Here is a 19691-nt window from a genome sequence, read left to right on the forward strand (position 1 = left end):
GATACTAAAATAGTTGAAAATAAGCATTTCATTAAGAATATTAATGATTTTGCACTAGATCTCTGAGCAATATTAAAGGATGCACAGTGAAAAATACATTTTAAATTAAATTTAATATTAAATTTTATGCTGATAATTTCACCCTCCACTGTCATACCTCATGAGCACTGAATCACCCCAAACCAATAAATGTTTTTTGGTCTAGCACATCTGTTCACTACTTTATTCATTATTCATTCCTTTTTTACGGTATCGTCTACCTGCTGCAGTCCTGGAGAAGCTGTCCATGGTGCTGATCCGTGTATCATCCGTGTGTAAGATCTGCCATCCAGTGGTTAACTGAATTAAACAAACCCCGGAACTGAAGTGCGTTTGTTCCTACCCGACGTACAAAATGTGGTGTACCTCCCGTGTTAGCGCTTAGCGTTTGCGCTACATCGCTGTAGGTTAGCAAATTAAGTACGTAAGTAACAAATTATGTGGTTTAGCTTGTGAGGCACATTGCGTTGGTGTGTGCAGTCATTCGTGATATTGGTAACATGTTTTGTTATTTCGTCTTTATCAAAATGTTGGGTGGCTGCTAGTTGTTAGCAGGGTTAGCTCCAGCTTGTGTGAAGATGCTAATTTCATTTCGTTTTTATGAACCTGGATGTAACATTAACATTAACGCTCTGCTGTGGAAAATTATCGGCCTTATCTTGCTGTGTAAACTACCGTATCAAATATGAATGTGTGATAAATGGCTTAGCTTAGGGTGCGAGACTTTTACACATAATCGCCATTCACAGCTGTTTTATAAAGTATGTACGTTTGGTATGTTAAGATTTATATCTTAAACAACTCCTCTGCAGTCACTCTCTAATCATCCCGGTTTAAATACAGAAATGTGACGTTACTGTGTCTTCTGTTAAATAAAGCGACGTGTGGCTCTACATGCACCAAACGTAATGGTCTTTTCTGGTTCTGGTTCGCTCTGTGTAAACCCTGGTTTCCTGAAACCACATCCTGTTTCTGAACCCTACATCTTTATCCAGCCCATGGACTGACAGCAGCCAGCAGAGATGTTGCTTAAAGATCTTCCCAGGGAGGCCCTGATGCGGCCCTTGTCCAGGAATGAAGTGGTGGGCATGCTGGTGAGGCTGACCGTTTTTGGTGCAGCCACATACTACACCATCAAATGGGTTGTAGAAGCTATGGATCCTACTTCCAAACAGAAAAACCAAGCCAAGAAAAGGGTATAAAGACCTTTAGCACATATCATAAGCATTTAATTGTTTCGTAATCTAACCTGAAAGTGTGCTGTGTGTCCAGGTTCTCTGTAGGCAGGATAACGGACGTGATTAAGAAATGAAAGCAGTGACTGGAGCAGCATTTTCATTTTGCTTTCTATTTGTAACACCTTTGAATCTTCAGCGGAGTTGTGTCTTATCTTTCCAGGCAGAAGAGTTGATGAAGAGAATTGGTGTTGAGGGGGTCAAGCTAACAGAGTACGAGATGAACATTGCATCTCACCTAGTTGATCCGCAGACTATGAAGGTAACAGTTATAGTACTCACTGCTTTACATTGATATTATCAAGTTTCACGACAAGTTTCCCCTTTGAACTCTCTCAAACAAGAACTGAGAAAGAATCGCTCACAATCCTCTGCCTTTCTGCAGGTGTCTTGGAAAGATATAGCAGGTCTGGATGAGGTTATCAATGAGCTGCAAGACACTGTCATTCTGCCTTTTCAGAAAAGACATCTTCTAGCTGGATCTAAACTCTTTCAGCCTCCTAAAGGTACCACACGATGCCATTTAAACAAAACTTCAATATTCACCTTTTACATTTACCTTTTTCATTCGGTTCTGGGCTAACATTACAGGATTGCATAAGATAACCCTCTTAAACTATCTTAGTTAAACATCACAATCATTGCAAATATATTTATAATATATAATATATTTAACCCTGAGCAGTTTTCACTATAGTGTTGAAAGCCACACAGTGATATCCTGCAGTTGAGATTTTCAGTTGTACAAGGTATTAGGACAATTACAAACTTTTGTTTTTTTTTTGGCTTTTCTTAAAAATATATTTCCTGTTTATCATATTTATTCATTTATAGTATTTATTTATAAATCCAATGTATTAGAGTGTAAAACCTAAGCAATGACATTTACCTTGCATTCATGATTTCTCTACCTTTTATAATGAATATTAATAATTTTGAGTTGAAGTACAGAAAAGCTAGCCAACATAAACTAGACTGCAAGATCCAAAACACTGACATAGTACATATATCATACAGTTGTTATTATTCTTCCCAGTTTGTCTTTTAGCCATTCTCTTCCTCATTATTGTTAAAAAGCTATTCAGTACATTATGCTTCCATCCACAGCTATGTGCCAAAAAACATTCAACAAGATTTATATGCTTGGCAGCCTGACAGCAGATGATCATTTAGGGGAGTACTTTGCTTTCTGTAGAGAGTTTTTACTGTTTGGCACAAAGATTTATGCTGAGCTTCAACATGAGTCAGCCTCCAAAATTAGCTGCTTTGGGAATCCAGTTCCTAGACTTCAGTCTTTGTTTATACCATGCAACCTTTAAAAAATATGCTTGTGGGAACAAGTCGGTTAAGTTGGGCCACACTTTCCATTTGTGCATGTGTGAGAGAAGACCAAGGTGAATTTCTGTAACCAATAAAGAATTTATACTGGAATTGGAATTTATTGTTTTGCCCATATGCAGTAGCTTTTTATAGAAATAGACATGTTGTGCACTTCAGTCATATACTATATACAGTACTTTGAACAAACGTTCAATAAAACACCACAATGATTCCAAAAACATATTTGTCCATGCAGGTGTTTTATTGTTTGGTCCTCCGGGATGTGGGAAGACCATGATCGCCAAGGCAACAGCCAAAGCCTCTGGCTGCAAGTTTATCAACCTTCAGGCTTCCACACTGACAGATATGTGGTACGGCGAATCACAGAAGCTGACTGCTGCTGTCTTCTCATTGGCTGTCAAAATTCAGCCCTGTATCGTCTTCATTGATGAGATTGGTGAGTAACAGGATATCTTTCAGGAGCGATTACTTGAAAATTGTTAGTTAAATACTGGATATCATATATCTTCATCTTTCCTCTTTCAAGCAGAGATGATTGTAAAATTCTGATATGGATTTGTTTTAATGTTTAGACAGTGTTTATGTCAGAAGAGGGTTTAATTGAGAAATTCAATCATTCTTACACAGCATATAAAGCAGCATTTAAACTAGAATAATGACAGTCCTTGTGTAGATTAGTAGCTCCTTACAGAGATGCTAGTGAGGTTTCTTAGCACTGTTCACAGTGTCACCCCTGAGGCTGTTAAGATTAATCATAATGTCCCTTCTAACATTTCAGTGTAGGACAGGGATTTTTACAGCACTGAGTACCTTGTCAGACGCACTCAAGACACCTGCCTGCCTTGTTTATATTTTGGCAGATGAACATTGTTAAAAATGATTTCAACCTGTGGGTCTGTTATGATGAGTTTTGTGATGTCTCCATGTGCTCATTGCCTGTTCTGTCACAGAATCCTTTCTGAGGAATCGCTCCAGCCTGGACCATGAGGCCACAGCCATGATGAAGGCACAGTTCATGAGCCTGTGGGATGGTCTGGATACTTCCCCAACCACCCAGGTTTTCCTGTCCCGTAATATACCTGCCGTAGTAAAGACTGTGGTTTGTGTTGGGTAGAATCTGCCTTTGCCCTTGAGAGCTGCAGGACATAATATCAAAAGTCTAAACTATAATGGTTATGCATTCTTTGTGCTTAAGTCTCTGTATTTTTGTTGCATTGAATTTGATATGTAATAATGGATATTAAATTAAAGCTGTTATATGAGTAATGAGGGATATGTAAACCTCCTTAAAGCTGACAGCCCACTTTAATCTAGTATGCATTATTTCAAATTGAATTTCGGTTAAACTGAATATTTCAAATTAAACAGAAAAACAAAAAATACATAACTTGTATGCAGACTGTGTTACACACATTGCAGCATACTTAGGGAGTTTAATCTAATAATCTGCCTCAACCTGGTCAAGGCAGGTGACTGCCTGAACAGAGCCCAGAGCTTTCTTCTGTTAAAGGAAGTTTTTCCTCTCCAGAAATGCCAAGTTCTTGTTCATAAGGGATTTGTTGGGTTTCTGTGTAAAGTGCATTAAGATTGGAATTGAATTGAATTATGCAGCAGAGGATTATTTTAACATAATGTGTTTCCATTTTGGTTGTAGGTGATGATTATGGGTGCTACAAACAGACCACAGGATGTGGATCCAGCCATTCTGCGCAGGATGCCCACCACTTTTCATGTTGGCCTGCCAGTAAGACATGTACACAACCAACACATTCAGTTCCAAGCTAAATAAATACACAGAATATATTCAATATACAGAAGAAGAAGAGACATGCTCTCATTTTGTTTTTAATCTTAATTTACAACATGACGTGTTTTCAAGTACATTGGAGTACATTATATCGGAGAGCAGTCTAATCACAGTGAACTGTTGGCCAAACCAGAAAATGCAGGGGCTGTGTCTTTGATCCAGTAAAGTAAGCTTATTATGTCAGAAAGAAAGGTATGTGAGCTGTTGATGCCTAACAGGACTTTGAAAAACTGGTGATCATTATTGATCGTTATTTTTTTTGGTAATTACAGTAGGCTTCATATTAATACAGTGTGTTTACGTTTTTAAACGACAACTGTCTTTCCTTCTTTTCAGAACACAAAACAACGACAGGACATCCTGAGGTTGATTTTAGCAGGAGAAAATGTAAGATGTGATTTCTTTTCATCTTAGACAGCTGTGTAAGAAATAAGTCTTTTCACAGCTCTGTTTTGTCATTCATAGAGCCCCTTTCACACCTGTATTTTCACTGTAAAATCACATTAAAGTAAATCTAATCCCCCTTGCACAGTTGGCACTTGATTGGCAGCCACAGAATGGTGACAGATTTATTATAAATAATTGTCTTGTATTTCTGTCCTTCTTTCCCGCTCAGCTGAGCAATGCCATTAATCTGAAGGAGATTGCTGAGAAGACAGAAGGCTACTCTGGCAGCGACCTGCGGGAGCTTTGTCGTGATGCCGCCATGTACAGAGTCCGTGACTACATCCGCAAGGAACAGATGAGGCGAATCGCTCAGCAACTACAGGACTGTCAAGAGGAGGAAAAGTATGACTCATACTCAGAACACCCACAAGATTTCACAGCCCTTGTGTCCACATTAAATTGTCTGCTATAAGCTGGTACTCTCAAACTTTAAATTTGACTTAATATTCCCCCAAATTCAGCATTTTTTCTGTTTTCAAAACATTTCCAAGATTTTGAAGCAATATTTATATAGTTAGTATAAAGTAATAATGATAACAATAAAACATAAATGCATTTTCACGCACTGCTCATGAAGTTCAAGTTGAGCCCTGACAAACACTAACCCTAACTGTACTGATCTTAAAGTACAGTAAAACTCCATGTTCAGTACTTCATAAAAGGCTAAATATGTGATATATATATAAATATGTAACCTGTGCTTTAACTGTTGCTAAGCAACTACTGAAAGCCGCCTTGTAGCAAGGCATTATTGCTAAAAGAAGAAATATTTTTAACTTTTAGTTTTCCACGCTCTAACGCTACTACAGTATGTAGTTTTGATAGTATATTAAGAGACGGGGCTAAATGCTAAAGGCTCTCAGCAGCCTTACTACAGTTATGTCGACCCTGGGGTGTTTTTAACGGACGTTATTAAAATAAACAGAGGAAAGTGACACATTTTGCAAATAGAAATGTGTATCAATTCATCCATTATCTATACAGATACGTTATCTCACATACACACCTATGGACAATTTAAAGTCACCATAATAGGCTTTGCTGTGAGGTTTCTGCCAGTGGTACCCTAAAGTGTCAGTCTGATTTATTTCCAGTACATTGATATCCAATATTGTATAAAAAGTACAGTATTGACAACAGTGTACTATATTTATTAGTATTTAGTACATGGTATGTAGTATAATATAGGACATAGATATTGTTTTTAAAGGCCACTGTCCTTGACCTCTGACCTCATGTATCATTTGCTTCAGACCTGTGGATGAGGAGAGGCTGCGTCCAGTCACCCAGCTGGACCTTCTCTTTGGTTTGGACAAGATGAAGGAATCTAAGCGGGCCACAGTCTCTGTGTTACCCAGTGTGTCAGATGTTCCCCTGGATTAAACACCAACACTGCACCACTAACAGGAAATGTCTTCTCCTCACTTTTGCCCACAATGCACTCACATTCTCCAAGCAGAGACTCCTCCAACATGTCAGAGGTTCAGGTGGACAAGCCAGCAGACAGCCATACTCTTCTTAAACTTGATATGTCTTGGCAGGGATTGTTCTGAGCATGCTTATTCATTTTATTAAACATACTGTTTCATTTGAACAGTTACAATCATTGACAGAACCACTGCCTTGCTCAAGGTGGCACAAACTTTTTCCTGGAAGAGGAGAACATATTATGAATCTGCCTGAAGGCTCCACTACTGCAAGCTCTACTATGCTACCCCTGTTGTTTTCTTCCCTGAATCTGCTTAGGTTAAAACTACCAAGAGACAGTTGCTTCCTCCTGCTCTCAGTGATCCTTCACATAGTTGATCAACGCTCTAGTTGTTTGATTGATTGCAGCTTTGTAGTAAGAGTGGATGTATTTTGCCAGCGAAGAAAATACACTACAGTAATGCAATATTCATCATGCAATGAGTTACTGCTCCCAAGGAGTATTTTTGAATATTTTTTGTGAAATAACAATAAATGTTATAGTTAAATGTATGGTTTTACTAGTAAAGACTTCATGGCACTAAATATGTATATAAGAAATAGAGCAGTCAGCTTTGTTTGTTATTGTCAAAGAGCTGTGAAACATGTCATTCTGCTGAAGAATTGGGAAACCATGGTCAAACTGTTGTGAAACCATTGTACATTCTGGCAGAACTGTGTCGGTTTTATGCATGAAATCAATGATAATACAAGTTTGCAATTGGCTTGAAGGTACAAGAGTATTGCAACCTGTATGCAGTTATGTGCCAGAGCTGTCAGTTAATACATGAGGATGAAAGCAGAAAACCATGCAAACATTCAAGTGGAAACAGCATTTCCACTTAAACTCTGTAATAGAAACCACTGCTATAATGACCTGAGCCAGGGGCAGCAATAAAAAACACTCTTACATCCCATTACCTCGATAATCATTATCCCACTACTACATGGCTGTAAAAACACATTTAATGTCATGCTGTGTGTGCCTGTAAAAGTGCAAAATGTTGGGTTAGAGCTGAGGCCAAGGCTGAAGTTAACAGATGTTGACTTGTCTTCAGTAGTGGTCTTTATCATTTTTACAGTCTGAAAATACATTTTTGCGCTTGTTAAGGTTTTGACAGTGTTTTTCAGTAATCACTTTTTTAGTGACATTTATTCTTCCATTATTATTATTAGAGAGTCCCCATTGTTTTACTTTGAAAGGTTTTCTAATGAACTTTTCATGCCTTGTTCCATGCATCAATCAACGAATGACAGCAATGGCTGTTGCTGTAATGCACATCAGGGTTACTTTTTTTTTTTTTTTTTTTGCTTTGAAGGGAGCATGGCTTTAAAATTGAAATCATTCAATCAGCTGTCATTCTGATGTTGTCGTGACATGTGTTTTTGCCTCGCCTTTGTATAAAACGTCTGGTTATTTGTCATATGGTCCCAGCATGTGATCAAGGATCTTTCCGTGTCTCTCATGCAGACCTTTCTCCCACACAGTCTGAGCATTCAGGGCACATTCATCCAACCTCATGGTGGCACTGCAGCCTCACTGTGACTGAGGCAGGTGCTACCGGCTGAGATATGGACTGCTTTTATTCAGAGCAGATTTATAGCAGTATGGTGTGGCAGTGAAACAGAGCTCTGCAAACTGGAAGGTTTCTCCCTTTTCAGCTGGTCAAAATGTTGCCATGAAAGCCAATAACTGCATCTTGCAGTAAGGTCCAGTAATCCTTTGTGTGTTCCCTCAATGCAGCAGCACTTATTGGGTCAGTCATATGTTATGATATTTATTCTGTACATACATATACAGTATTCATATGCAGTTAATGTAAGTTAACCAGATATATGTTTATTATAAATTGTTAAATGTACTAAAAAGTGTATTTATTGAATGACTGCAAAACAAAAATATATTAATTTTTTTCAACCTGCGAAATGTTACCTATTATTTAAGCATGAACTGTTGGTTCATGTTTGTGCATTAAATGTAATAAATCTCATGATTAGTACAAGATCAAGTCCAACAGCATCTCTTATACAGTAGTTTTGAATAGCCTACTTTATATGCATCCCAATGGTCATGTTCCCAATAGCATTGTAAGCAAATGGGGATCATGTTAATTGTGGTATTTAGATGTTTAGGGTGGGCGTCAGCGAGTGTAGTTGTGGGAGTCAGCTTCTTGATTGGCAATCTGACTCATGAAGTGTTTGTAAATTCTGCGACAGTCAAATCCTGAACCCTTCTTTGTGCATTAATAATCCATTGTTGACTATAATCAAGCTTGTACTCTCACCACTCTGTTGTTGTTTGTTCCAGCTCTGCTGTTGGTATCTAACAAAAGGCTGGTATCTTTAAAAAGTCTTGCTGTGAGCCAAACAATTTTAAAATTGCAGTTTGACTTTTAATGGATGTCTGGCCAAGTGCTCTAAGGTCATGAAATCGAAATTACTCATCATGTAAGGGGCTATGCTAAATCACTTTACATGAGTTTTAAAAAACTCCCAGGATTTGTAAGGTTTTAGTACGACAGCAGCTATATGATTATTGTAATGGCTCATCCTCTGTTTAAAGCCTCTGCTGGCCAATATCCAAACTGAGTGCACACCAGCACCTAATCTTTGCTGTATTATTTATTTCCAGTCTATACCACATCCAGGTCCGACTGCTGTGGCCTCATTCATGCCATTCATAGCCAAGTGTTATTAACTTTGGTACTAGTTCATAATAAGGCACGCTTATTACATAAAGAATAAGGTGTGGTTAAAAATAGACGGCAGTGTGACTCTGTTGGTCCACAGTTCTGGTCCAAACTGAAAATATTTCAACAGCTATTAAATGACTTGCCATGAAACTTCATACAGACATTCCTAGTGACTACCATGAGGATAGCGTTCTGACTGTGGTTGGGGATTTCTCCACTAAGTGCACTGGTGTATTTTAAGAAAGTGAAATCCAATAAGTGAACATAAATGTTGCCGTGTGTAGCTTGAACAGACGGTAAGGTCATATTTACAATTCAGGTTTTAATGAGGCAAAGTCTAGAGTGTTTTCCTCCAACTAAGTTCTGGAAGGATGAGTGTCTGATTTTTGACTCAGAATCATTGATTAGTTATTCATAAAGCTATTGATGAGTTATTCATGAAGAGGGAGTCAAAGTGAAAGTCTCCATTCCAGCTCTTTTCAATTAGAGGACAGCTCCCACTCGATAAGCATAATGGAAGAAGCAGCACAGATGTCTAGAGATGTCAAAGACCTCCTATGGAGAGCAGAGTTTGGGCGCAGATAGATTCCTTTTTGTCTGGCCACGGTCTGGCAGTAAAGCAGCTCTGAGTGCTGGTCTGATGGTCTCAACTTTTTTTTCCACCAGTTAGAAGTGGTGGAGAGAGCGCATAATGGCCCCCACTCTGCTCTATGACAGTCCTCCAAAAGCTTCAGTGCCATCGGACATGATCGAGCGAGCCCAGAGAAATCAGCACCAGCTGTTGTCCACACCACATTTCTCAGCAGGATATCCTGTTGCCTGCTGATGCTCAGGGTTTTACAGCTGGAGTAGATAACTCACAAAGCTGCGTAGTCCCGCACTAGCAAATGAGATTCATTGAGTCCTAGAAATCAGTTGCTGGTGAGAGGAGAGTGGTGATTTATCCTGCTTTGCGATTGTTTGTTTTCTTTGCATCATGGCAGAGTCTTGTTGAAAAGATAGTGTACATTTAACCTCATTTAAATCCAAATAAAAAACACATATCAGCTGCAATGGACTGGTGACCTGTACCCCTGCCTTTCACCCAAAGAGAGCTGGGATAGGCTCCAGCAATAGGATTAGGAATAAGCAGGTATACAGTGGGTACGGAAAGTATTCAGACCCCTTTAAATTTTTCACTCTTTGTGTCATTGCAGCCATTTGCCAAAATCAAAAAAGTTCATTTTATTTGTCATTAATGTACACTCAGCACCCCATCTTGACAGAAAAAAACAGAAATGTAGAAATTTTTGCAAATTTATTAAAAAAGAAAAACTGAAATATCACATGGTCATAAGTATTCAGACCCTGTGCTCAGTATTGAGTAGAAGCACCCTTTTGAGCTAGTACAGCCATGAGTCTTCTTGGGAATGATGCAACAAGTTTTTCACACCTGGATTTGGGGATCCTCTGCCATTGTTCCTTGCAGATCCTCTCGAGTTCTGTCAGGTTGGATGGTGAACGTTGGTGGACAGCCATTTTCAGGTCTCTCCAGAGATGCTCAATTGGGTTTAGGTCAGGGCTCTGGCTGGGCCAGTCAAGAACGGTCACAGAGTTGTTCCGAAGCCACTCCTTTGTTATTTTAGCTGTGTGCTTAGGGTCATTGTCCTGTTGAAAGGTGAACCTTCGGCCCAGTCTGAGGTCCTGAGCACTCTGGAAGAGGTTTTCTTCCAGGATATCTCTGTACTTGGCCACATTCATCTTTCCTTCAATTGCAACCAGTCGTCCTGTCCCTGCAGCTGAAAAACACCCCCACAACATGATGCTCCCACCACCATGTTTCACTGTAGGGTTTGTATTGGGCAGGTGATGAGCAGTGCCTGGTTTTCTCCACACATACCGCTTAGAATTAACGCCAAAAAGTTCAATCTTGGTCTCATCAGACCAGAGAATCTTATTTCTCATAGTCTGGGAGTCCTTCATGTGTTTTTTGGCAAACTCTATGCAGGCTTTCATGTGTCTTGCACTGAGGAGAGGCTTCCGTCGGGCCACTCTGCCATAAAGCCCAGACTGGTGGAGGGCTGCAGTGATAGTTGACTGTGTGGAACTTTCTCCCATCTCCCCACTGCATCTCTGGAGCTCAGCCACAGTGATCTTTGGGTTCTTCTTTACCTCTCTCACCAAGGTTCTTCTCCCACGATTGCTCAGTTTGGCTGGACGGCCAGGTCTAGGAAGAGTTCTGGTCGTCCCAAACTTTTTCCATTGAGGATTATGGAGGCCACTGTGCTCTTAGGAACCTTGAGTGCTGCAGAAATTCTTTTTGTAACCTTGGCCAGATCTGTGCCTTGCCACAATTCTGTCTCTGAGCTCCTTGGGCAGTTCCTTCGACCTCATGATTCTCATTTGCTCTGACATGCACTGTGAGCTGTAAGGTCTTATATAGACAGGTGTGTGCCTTTCCTAATCAAGTCCAATCAGTTTAATTAAACACAGCTGGACTCCAATGAAGGAGCAGAACCATCTCAAGGAGGATCAGAAGAAATGGACAGCATGTGAGTTAAATATGAGTGTCACTGCAAAGGGTCTGAATACTTATGACCATGTGATATTTCAGTTTTTCTTTTTTAATAAATTTGCAAAAATTTCCACATTTCTGTTTTTTTCTGTCAAGATGGGGTGCTGAGTGTACATTAATGAGAAATAAAATGAACTTTTTTGATTTTGGCAAATGGCTGCAATGACACAAAGAGTGAAAAATTTAAAGGGGTCTGAATACTTTGTGTACCCACTGTAGATAATAGATTGATGGACTCCCTATCATTCAGATACAATAGGCCTGGAATTCTGCATATACTATTCTGCATATTGCATCTACTGTGTACAGAAGGAAAACATGTTTGTAGAGTGAACTAAGGCTAAATAGGCAACTTATAAAGACACAGGGGAAAAAAGCCTGGCTTTGCCCAGTAGTAACTGAATCTGCCTAATAGCACCTGTGAATTTCTCATAAAAGTTGGATTTGGTTATTTAATCTGCACAAGAAAGTGCAGTTTATGTTTTTATGGGAGGCTGTGGCCCAGACTATTTCTTGGCCATGTACAGTGACTTTGTGGAGCCACTGTGGGTTGTTTGGAAATTTCATAGTGATGGAAAGACTCCAAAACATCAAAGCTCCAAAGATTTATATTATTATTAATATTTTTTGTTGTGTATTTTAGAGGCTGAGCAGCACTTTGCAAGCTGTTTCCTAATTTCCGCCAAGCTCAATTAACCAGCAGCTGGCAGTAACTTCACATTTAACCTACACATATGCAAATAGAATCAATTTTCTCATCTACCAAATGATTCCTTATAATGAAAGATTGAAATCTCCACCTAAACTTTGAACTCAATTCAATTTATTTGTATAGCGTCAAATCACAATAAAATCATCTCAAGGCACTTTACATAGAAACAACAAATCCCTTATGAGCAGCACTTGGCGACTGTGGAGAGGAAAAACTCCCTTTAAAGGAAGAAACCTCCAGCAGAACCAGGCTCAGTTTGGGCGGCCATCTGCCTCGACCGGTTGGGGTGAGTGGATAGAGGAGAGAGAAAAGAAGAGCAACAATAAACAACAAATAGACACTGCAGGTTGGTGGGACCAGTAACTGCACATCAGCAATATACAGCTCCAGGACCAGGGACACCTGCAGAAAGTACAGGGAGAGAGAGAGTACAGAGAGAGAGAAAGAGAGGGAGCACAGACTATGGGACAGAGAAGGCACTTATTCAGGAGCTGAACAGCTTTTTTGACATTTACTGGTGTAAAATGGTTTGACTTTAACCACTATGTGTTTTGGCAGTTACCCAGAAATGTTTCACTGATTTTTTCATGGGGACAATTATGGTAGAGAATGTCAGTGATTTTTTTCATAACAATAGTGATACTGTATGTGTACTGGCTGTCTTGCATGTTATGTCATATAAATGTATGGTTTTAAAAAGCATTCTGCATTGAGATAAATCATTCATGTATATGATTTTATTTCTCACCCCCATGTAGAGATGCTACATCTACAAGGTCTGTAGAGCGCCCTCAGTGGCTCTGTGACTCTTTGGTTACACGTTGTCTTTCTTTTCTGGATGAAGAGGTCCTGCCTCACATTAACCCTCCCAAGCCTGTCTCCACAGGAGCTGAGTCTGAAGGGCACACTTTGATGATACTTGTTTTACATCATTTGCATGAGTGCTGTTGTAGCGTCTTGATAAAAGGCACTTACACAATCCAGAGGAACCGCACTCACCCTTAATCAGGATGCTCTAAAGCAGCACCAGCAAATGCTGCAATTTGTCATTCAGTAAAAATCCCATGTGCTGATCTTACATCCTTTTCTCGTTAAAGCAAAAATATAGAAACAGGAGTTAATGAAGTACAGTATATTTTGGGAACATGGGAGATCTGCTGAGTTGTATGACTCTGGATAGGATACACAGTATAGATAGGTGGTAGAAAATAAAGTTAAAAACCCTGATAAAAAAAAAACTTTAGCTCTCTATAAGTGGACATGACATGAAATATGAACTGGAAGTGAAGTTTAGGAAGTGAACTTGTGTAGTTCAGTGGCACTTTGAGCTGTAAAGTGCATGTCATGGCAGCTGCATCCTAAATTGTTTTGTTGGGCAGGTCTCCATGTGCTGAATCTTTGACGCATGTTGGATTTGTAGCCCCTGCAGGTGTTTCTAGCTGATAAACACCAGCTGTGACATCACGGATCGGGGTGTGGCATATTTAGGAGTTTCAGTGCAGCGCAGCAGCAGATCTCTGCCCAGGGTGATTTCAGTGTTGGTTTAGACTTTAATAAAACTGGTGACTTTAAGGAACTGAGCTGTGAAGTGCAGGCGCTAATGATGCAGGTTTAAGTATTTATAGTTCCCATTTTTTCTTTCATTTTGGCATACAGAAGTTAAAGCAACAAGTACTACACTCCCGAGTTCTAACAGTGCAGCAGTTTTTTCTCTCACCTCTGCCACCTCACACCTAACAAGATGGAAGGCTCGGCTGGAGAGGCTGCTCCATTAGCGGATGTAATTGGAGTATGTGATGGCCACAGCACACCAGATGAAAGGTAATCAGAAGGTGTGTGGCTGTCAGAGTAGGTGTTAAGAGAAGGGTCAGCTTTTATGGCTTACTGGTACTATTACTGAGCATCCCTCCTTGTACTGAGAACACTCCAAAATCAGAGGCACAGCTCATCTTTTCCATGAGTGAGTAAAGTGAAGTATAGTGTGTGTGTGTGCCATACGAGCATGAATCGTAACACTGCAATTACAGGCTATGGTGTTTTTATTATTTATGCATGCAACAATCCCTATTTCATACAATGATTTTCTGCATACCCCTCCACAGGGTAAGCATAAGCTAATTTCTGCATATATTAAAATCCATGCTGGCACATATTCGGTCAGGACTTGTGCCTCCAAAGACACAGCTACACCAGCTCTGACTGCATTACTTTGATTTTAATTTGGTTTGCTCTGCAAGAGATCCTACATCCTGATCCCAAGTGAGTTAAACGATTGCCAAATTTATTAGCTGCTTATTGTGAAAAATGTGCTTGGGCATTGATATACTAACAACACAACGCTTGGTGATGGGAGCTGAAAAGATCTCGAACAAGTGTGCCAGGGATTTTGATTATGTGCAGCAGATTGTTTTGCTGAGTGGGCCTGTGCATATTTGCAGGAGAAAGAGGACTGCGATGTTGAAGCAAACAGGAACAAAATACATCAAAGTCTACTTGAGTTGGCAGAAGAGCCAGTCGTGGTTGAAGAAATGGTCGGATATTAGACGCAGTACCTGGTTTAAATTATTTTTCCAATCCAGTCCAGTGAGTACTGTAGATGGTTTAAAGAACAGGGATGTCATTTTAGCATGATGGATGAAAAAAATAAGAATTTAAGCAAAAGACAAACATATGTAATACAATGGAAACTCAGACACAGGTAGCCATTATGGAAAATATATCAATAACCATCAGCAACCTGTATTGGTGTCTGAAGGTGAAACTTCGCCATCAGCCACTTGTCCTAAAATGTTTGTGGACAGTCTGCACGGGTGTCATGGGTGTTAAATTGATTTTTAATTTTGTAAGCTGTTGCCACTGGCTATCACGACTAGCTGTAGTCCCAATCCAGTTTCCAGGTGTCTCCACCCGATTTTCCCTCAGACTCACCTGCCCCATTGCCCAGTCCCTGACTACCACACCCACCACACCTGTTGATACTTACCTGATTAGCCTCCTTGCTGTTTACACTGGCCTAGTTCTTTTGTGTTTATCTGAGATTGTCTGATGTGCTTGCTATAGCTTTGTGCTCTCTGTAGCCTCAATAGTCTCGTCCTCTGTGTTCCTTGTGATTCTGTGTGTTTGGACTATTTCCCTCATTCTTGACTCAAACTGCGTGTATGCCTCAGACCCCTTTTGGACTCTCACTCAGCATTTAATTCCTCCTGTTTGGTTTTGCCTGCCTGGACTAACAGTAAGTCTTGTCATTTTCCTTAATAAATCAACCCGCATATCTGTTTGTGGTTGGCATTTGGGGCCTAGTTTTTAATTTGCTGGGTTGCTTTTTTCCTTTAGACTGCATAGTTCACTTATACCAATGCATTCAGGGATGCTGGGAATCTTCAGAATATTTGGACTATGTGAAAAATGAATTAGGCAAAGTCGCCTAATATTAGTCCCATTTCCAAATGAACAAACCAAAGTAAAATAGTAATACAACAATACCAAATAAAATACAATTTTAATAAAATAATGAAAAAGATAATAGTAGTAATCAGTATGATAAACAGATCCCCGGGTTGCTTTCACACATGGATGTTGTTGTTTTAGTGACTGCAGAAAACATTCTGCATTAGGAGCCTAATAAGGGTTATATTCTCTCTAGATGCCTTGGCCAGTCACAGACACATTTCTTCACCATGAAAATAAAAAATGGTGAACAAATATTCATTTTAAGCTATATTTAGCTGTGTTTTTGCCTGAATATCAATATCTGTGGTGCTCATGTCCCTCTGAAAGCAGTCTAATGACACCCTTGCCTTCAACCATTGAACATTTTCTTCCTTCCTTCCTTCCTTGCTTGCTTCTCTTCTTTGTCTGATTTATCTGATGAAGAAGAAAGAAATGTTAGAATAATGCTGAAACATCCGATCAGAATATCGGATAGCCGCTGCCAGACCCTCACGACACGCACATTCCTTTGCTCCAGAGTTACGTCAAAAGGCAGTTGGTAGTGAAACTATCTGTGTTAATAAAAGCAAAGACAAAAGCACAGCACCCACTGAGAAGAGCGGAGATGGGATAATGATTACTAATTAATCATGCACTGGGGTCACACGGCTCCTCTCTTCACCACTGACAGGAGCAGGAGGGAATGACTCACTTCCTGCTGAAGACTCCACATATAGGAGGCAGCTGAATGAAGCGAGACATGGGTATCTCAGCAAGACACCTTTTATTACTTTCAGCCAGTGATGCGAATGCATGAGCTGCTCTGGGGAACAGGGTTATTTATGCATGTCCAATCATTTATTAATTAACACACATGTATATTTAACCAAATGTCTGCTTTTTCATGACGTGTTTATCTCTCACAGAGGCTCGCACCTAGCAGGGTATTAAAACAAACTAAGCACAAAGCCACATGCTTTGCATAAAAGTGGAAGCAACAATTACTGCTTACACTTTTGATTATACTGAGCCTTAGCTTACTTGCTTAAGCATATTCATATTTGCTTAAATACATTCACTGTCTTAGTGTGGCGACTCTACAATTCCCAGAATTTCAGCTTATGTCTCTATTGAAACTCAACTATGGATTCACCATGAGACACTATAATACAACCAGAGAAGATAACTAACTATAACATTAAATATTTTTGTCAAAATTATTTAAAATGGTCAGTGGTCTTGTGGTACATGTACTTGAGTGTTTCTATTTTATGCAACTTTAGGGCTTCTACTCCACTACTAACTCATTAAGAAAGTTTTAGTAAAGTAGTCTGGATGTGTACAGGATGGTACAGGATCATCAGGATAACATTTAACAATACGCACTGTTATTTACTATATCACTATATACTCATATTACATACAATACCTACTGGTAGGTAAACGTAAGTGCAGTGGAAAAAACAAAGACTAGGAAACAATTACTGTATTGTGAAGGAAAAGAAAAATCAATTAAGACTGTTTTTGTATATATTGTGGTTATTGCCTACAGGAGACAAGACTGGCAGGAAAACCAAACAGCTTTCTCAAGTGTACAGCCTATGCCATAAATTTAAGTCGAGCAAATGTGGCTAATCATTTTATGGTCAATGAGGAACCTAATAATTATTCTTTGCTTAGACACTTGTACTTTCTGTATAACAGAGGTTAAAAAAAGTTGTGTTCTTGACATAATGTATAAAACTTTTTATATTGTATCCCTCAGCACTGTAATTACCTTCTCTATTCTTTTTTGATTTCTTCTCCATGTCTGCTAGACAACTGGTAGCTTGGCATTTGATTGCTCTCATAATTACTGACAGTTTGACAGGCTCCATGGATAGCTGAGTTGTCTACACCTTCACCAGTAACATGGCATGAATGAAATAGACAATAGTAAAATAGAAATAGACTTGACAGGAGTGTTTTTTAATGCAGATCACAATGTTTTGACTTCATGAAACTGCACTGAAAGATAAATTATAGCAAAAGCTTTATGTAATGACAACAAGCTGAGTTGAGATCCACAGCGCCTTTAAATAAACAAAACCTGTTGTCCTGAGTGTAAGGATGTGTCCCATCATGCATATCAAAGCTGTTTGCTGCAAAGTCTCCCATCTTTAACGTTCACATTCAGAAGTGCAGTTCATTATACTTTCATGCAAGTATTTCACCAGATGAGTAGGATTGTGCTCAATAAGAAGAGGATTTCTTGAACAACCCGAGTTTGGAAGGTTCATTAATGAATATTCAAATAGGTACTTGAAAGGGATTTTAGAGAAAGCACTGCAAAATCAGTTCCAGTTGTTACTGAATATGTATTCCCCATCATTAGCAAATGTTTGGCTGAGATGTGAATACTGAAAAAACAAAGTTCTTTAACATAGCTTTGGATTTGTGAGGACACGTGACTTATAAACACTGGAGTATTGCTATCATGGTTGTTGCAAGAAATCCTCATTAGTCCCACAGACCAGCTCCAATTTTCCACCAGCACCATATCCCAAATCTTTCCAGCCACTGAGCCATCCACTTGACCAGCATGTTCATTGTTCAGAATTGTTTTGCAAAATCAATAATCAGGATTTCTTTTCACGACTTTGAATATCTGTACAAAATGTTCAGTCTCATTGGGGTGCAGTCCTCTGGGCTATTGCTAATGGGTCATATCCCTTCTTTGCGCTGAATAGAATTTTGTCTACACCCACCTGGCTGGGGCCCCCTCGCCCAAACCGAGTGTCTCAATCACGTCCCCAATTCTTAGACATAAGTGGCGGTTTGGGCGAGCTCTTGACTTTCTTTTCTTCAGCCAAAGCACTAACAGCACCATTCCAGCTAAAGAGTACCTGTTCTTGGATAAGATGACTTCAGAAGACTGCAGACTCACAAGGATTTGCGATTGCTGCACTACATCTTCAGGGACTACCTGGACCACTACAGTGTGGGCCTCATGGGACTGGAACACGCTGGCATGGCCCTGACTCCAAGAGCGACCTGCGCAATTTGCAGGCGGCTACCCCCCAAGAGGCCAGAGTTCTTCATTCTCGGTGCCGAGTGCTGGCAGACTGAGGAGATGCCCCCTCTCTCTGCTCTCTTCTCCACAGCCCCCCCTGCCTCTCTCGTGGCAGAAGAAATCTCCGGCCGGTGATGAGCTCCAGCCCATATTGGAGCTGGCCTTGAACCTGATGGCACAAGTCTGTGCCTCTGTGTCTGACCATTCCCTGGAGGGATCCCAACTCCACCCTCTCTCTGCCGGTGAGCCGGTGCAATTGCCTGCTGCTAGCATGCTACCTGACCGGCCTACCCTGACCTCTTCTATGCCTCTTCCAGCAATGGGCCAGCTCTTACAGGAGATTTCTGACATTATCATGATGGCAGGTGTAAGCTCCCTATCCTTCTTGAGCTGGCCCAACTGCCCCAGGATGCCCAGTTTGGCCAATACAACCCATAGCATGTGTCGCGCCATGTACCGGTCTGGCCCCAATCTCCCACCATTCTTGCTTACTTCTCCGTAGCAGGGATGGAGCCCACCAAACTACAGGCCCCGGTGTCGACCTTCTCCTCCATCACGCAGGTGGTTGATCTGACAGTAAGGGGTTTTCCTGCTGTCCCAGCATTGGAACAGAGCCTGGCATTGCTTTTTCAGGGTAAAGCGTGTGCTTGCCCCTCCTGTGCTGAAGGACGTGTTAGCTGCTTAGCTAGTGGACAGGTCCCACCAATGTGCCTTCCAGACCACCACTGTGGCAAACATAATCACCATTCTGGCTCACTCCCTCTCTGAGCTGGCAGCAGAACCTGAGGACCTCCCACCTGAATGCACCGAGGAGTTTAGCAAGATAATGCGCACTATCCTGGCCCTCTGCACCCCTATCGCCATGGGAGGTGCTGGCATTGCCATCTGGCAGACAATGGCACATAGAAACATTTG

General features: G+C 40.4%; 1 protein-coding gene across 3 annotated transcripts; it reads left to right on the plus strand.

The window, feature by feature from the left end:
- Positions 1–387: 387 nt before the first annotated feature.
- Positions 388–8258, plus strand: atad1a (ATPase family AAA domain containing 1a). Of its 3 annotated transcripts, none has more exons than XM_026322376.1 (10): positions 388–459; positions 1035–1235; positions 1438–1536; positions 1660–1780; positions 2851–3051; positions 3566–3672; positions 4270–4359; positions 4759–4809; positions 5039–5211; positions 6123–8258. In XM_026322376.1, the coding sequence occupies exons 2-10, from the start codon at positions 1062–1064 to the stop codon at positions 6250–6252; spliced, it is 1146 nt and encodes a 381-aa protein (XP_026178161.1). In that variant the 5' UTR covers positions 388–459; positions 1035–1061; the 3' UTR covers positions 6253–8258. The 3 variants fall into 3 exon arrangements, with proteins under 3 accessions (XP_026178161.1, XP_026178162.1, XP_026178163.1); XM_026322377.1 differs by having other exon boundaries at positions 390–463; XM_026322378.1 differs by having other exon boundaries at positions 390–446.
- The last annotated feature ends 11433 nt before the right edge of the window (positions 8259–19691 follow it).

Source organism: Mastacembelus armatus, chromosome 9 (genome assembly GCF_900324485.2).
Source record: "Mastacembelus armatus chromosome 9, fMasArm1.2, whole genome shotgun sequence".
Taxonomy (NCBI): Eukaryota; Metazoa; Chordata; class Actinopteri; order Synbranchiformes; family Mastacembelidae; genus Mastacembelus; species Mastacembelus armatus.

What these genes read in the sequence shown, in the direction of transcription:
- atad1a (XM_026322376.1), top strand. Translation starts at nt 1,062, where the DNA reads ATGTTGCTTAAAGATCTTCCCAGGGAGGCCCTGATGCGGCCCTTGTCC. An exon ending in ACTCTTTCAGCCTCCTAAAG is followed by an intron (nt 1,781 to 2,850) that starts GTACCACACGAT and finishes TTGTCCATGCAG; the next exon opens with GTGTTTTATTGTTTGGTCCT. An exon ending in CTTTTCATGTTGGCCTGCCA is followed by an intron (nt 4,360 to 4,758) that starts GTAAGACATGTA and finishes CCTTCTTTTCAG; the next exon opens with AACACAAAACAACGACAGGA.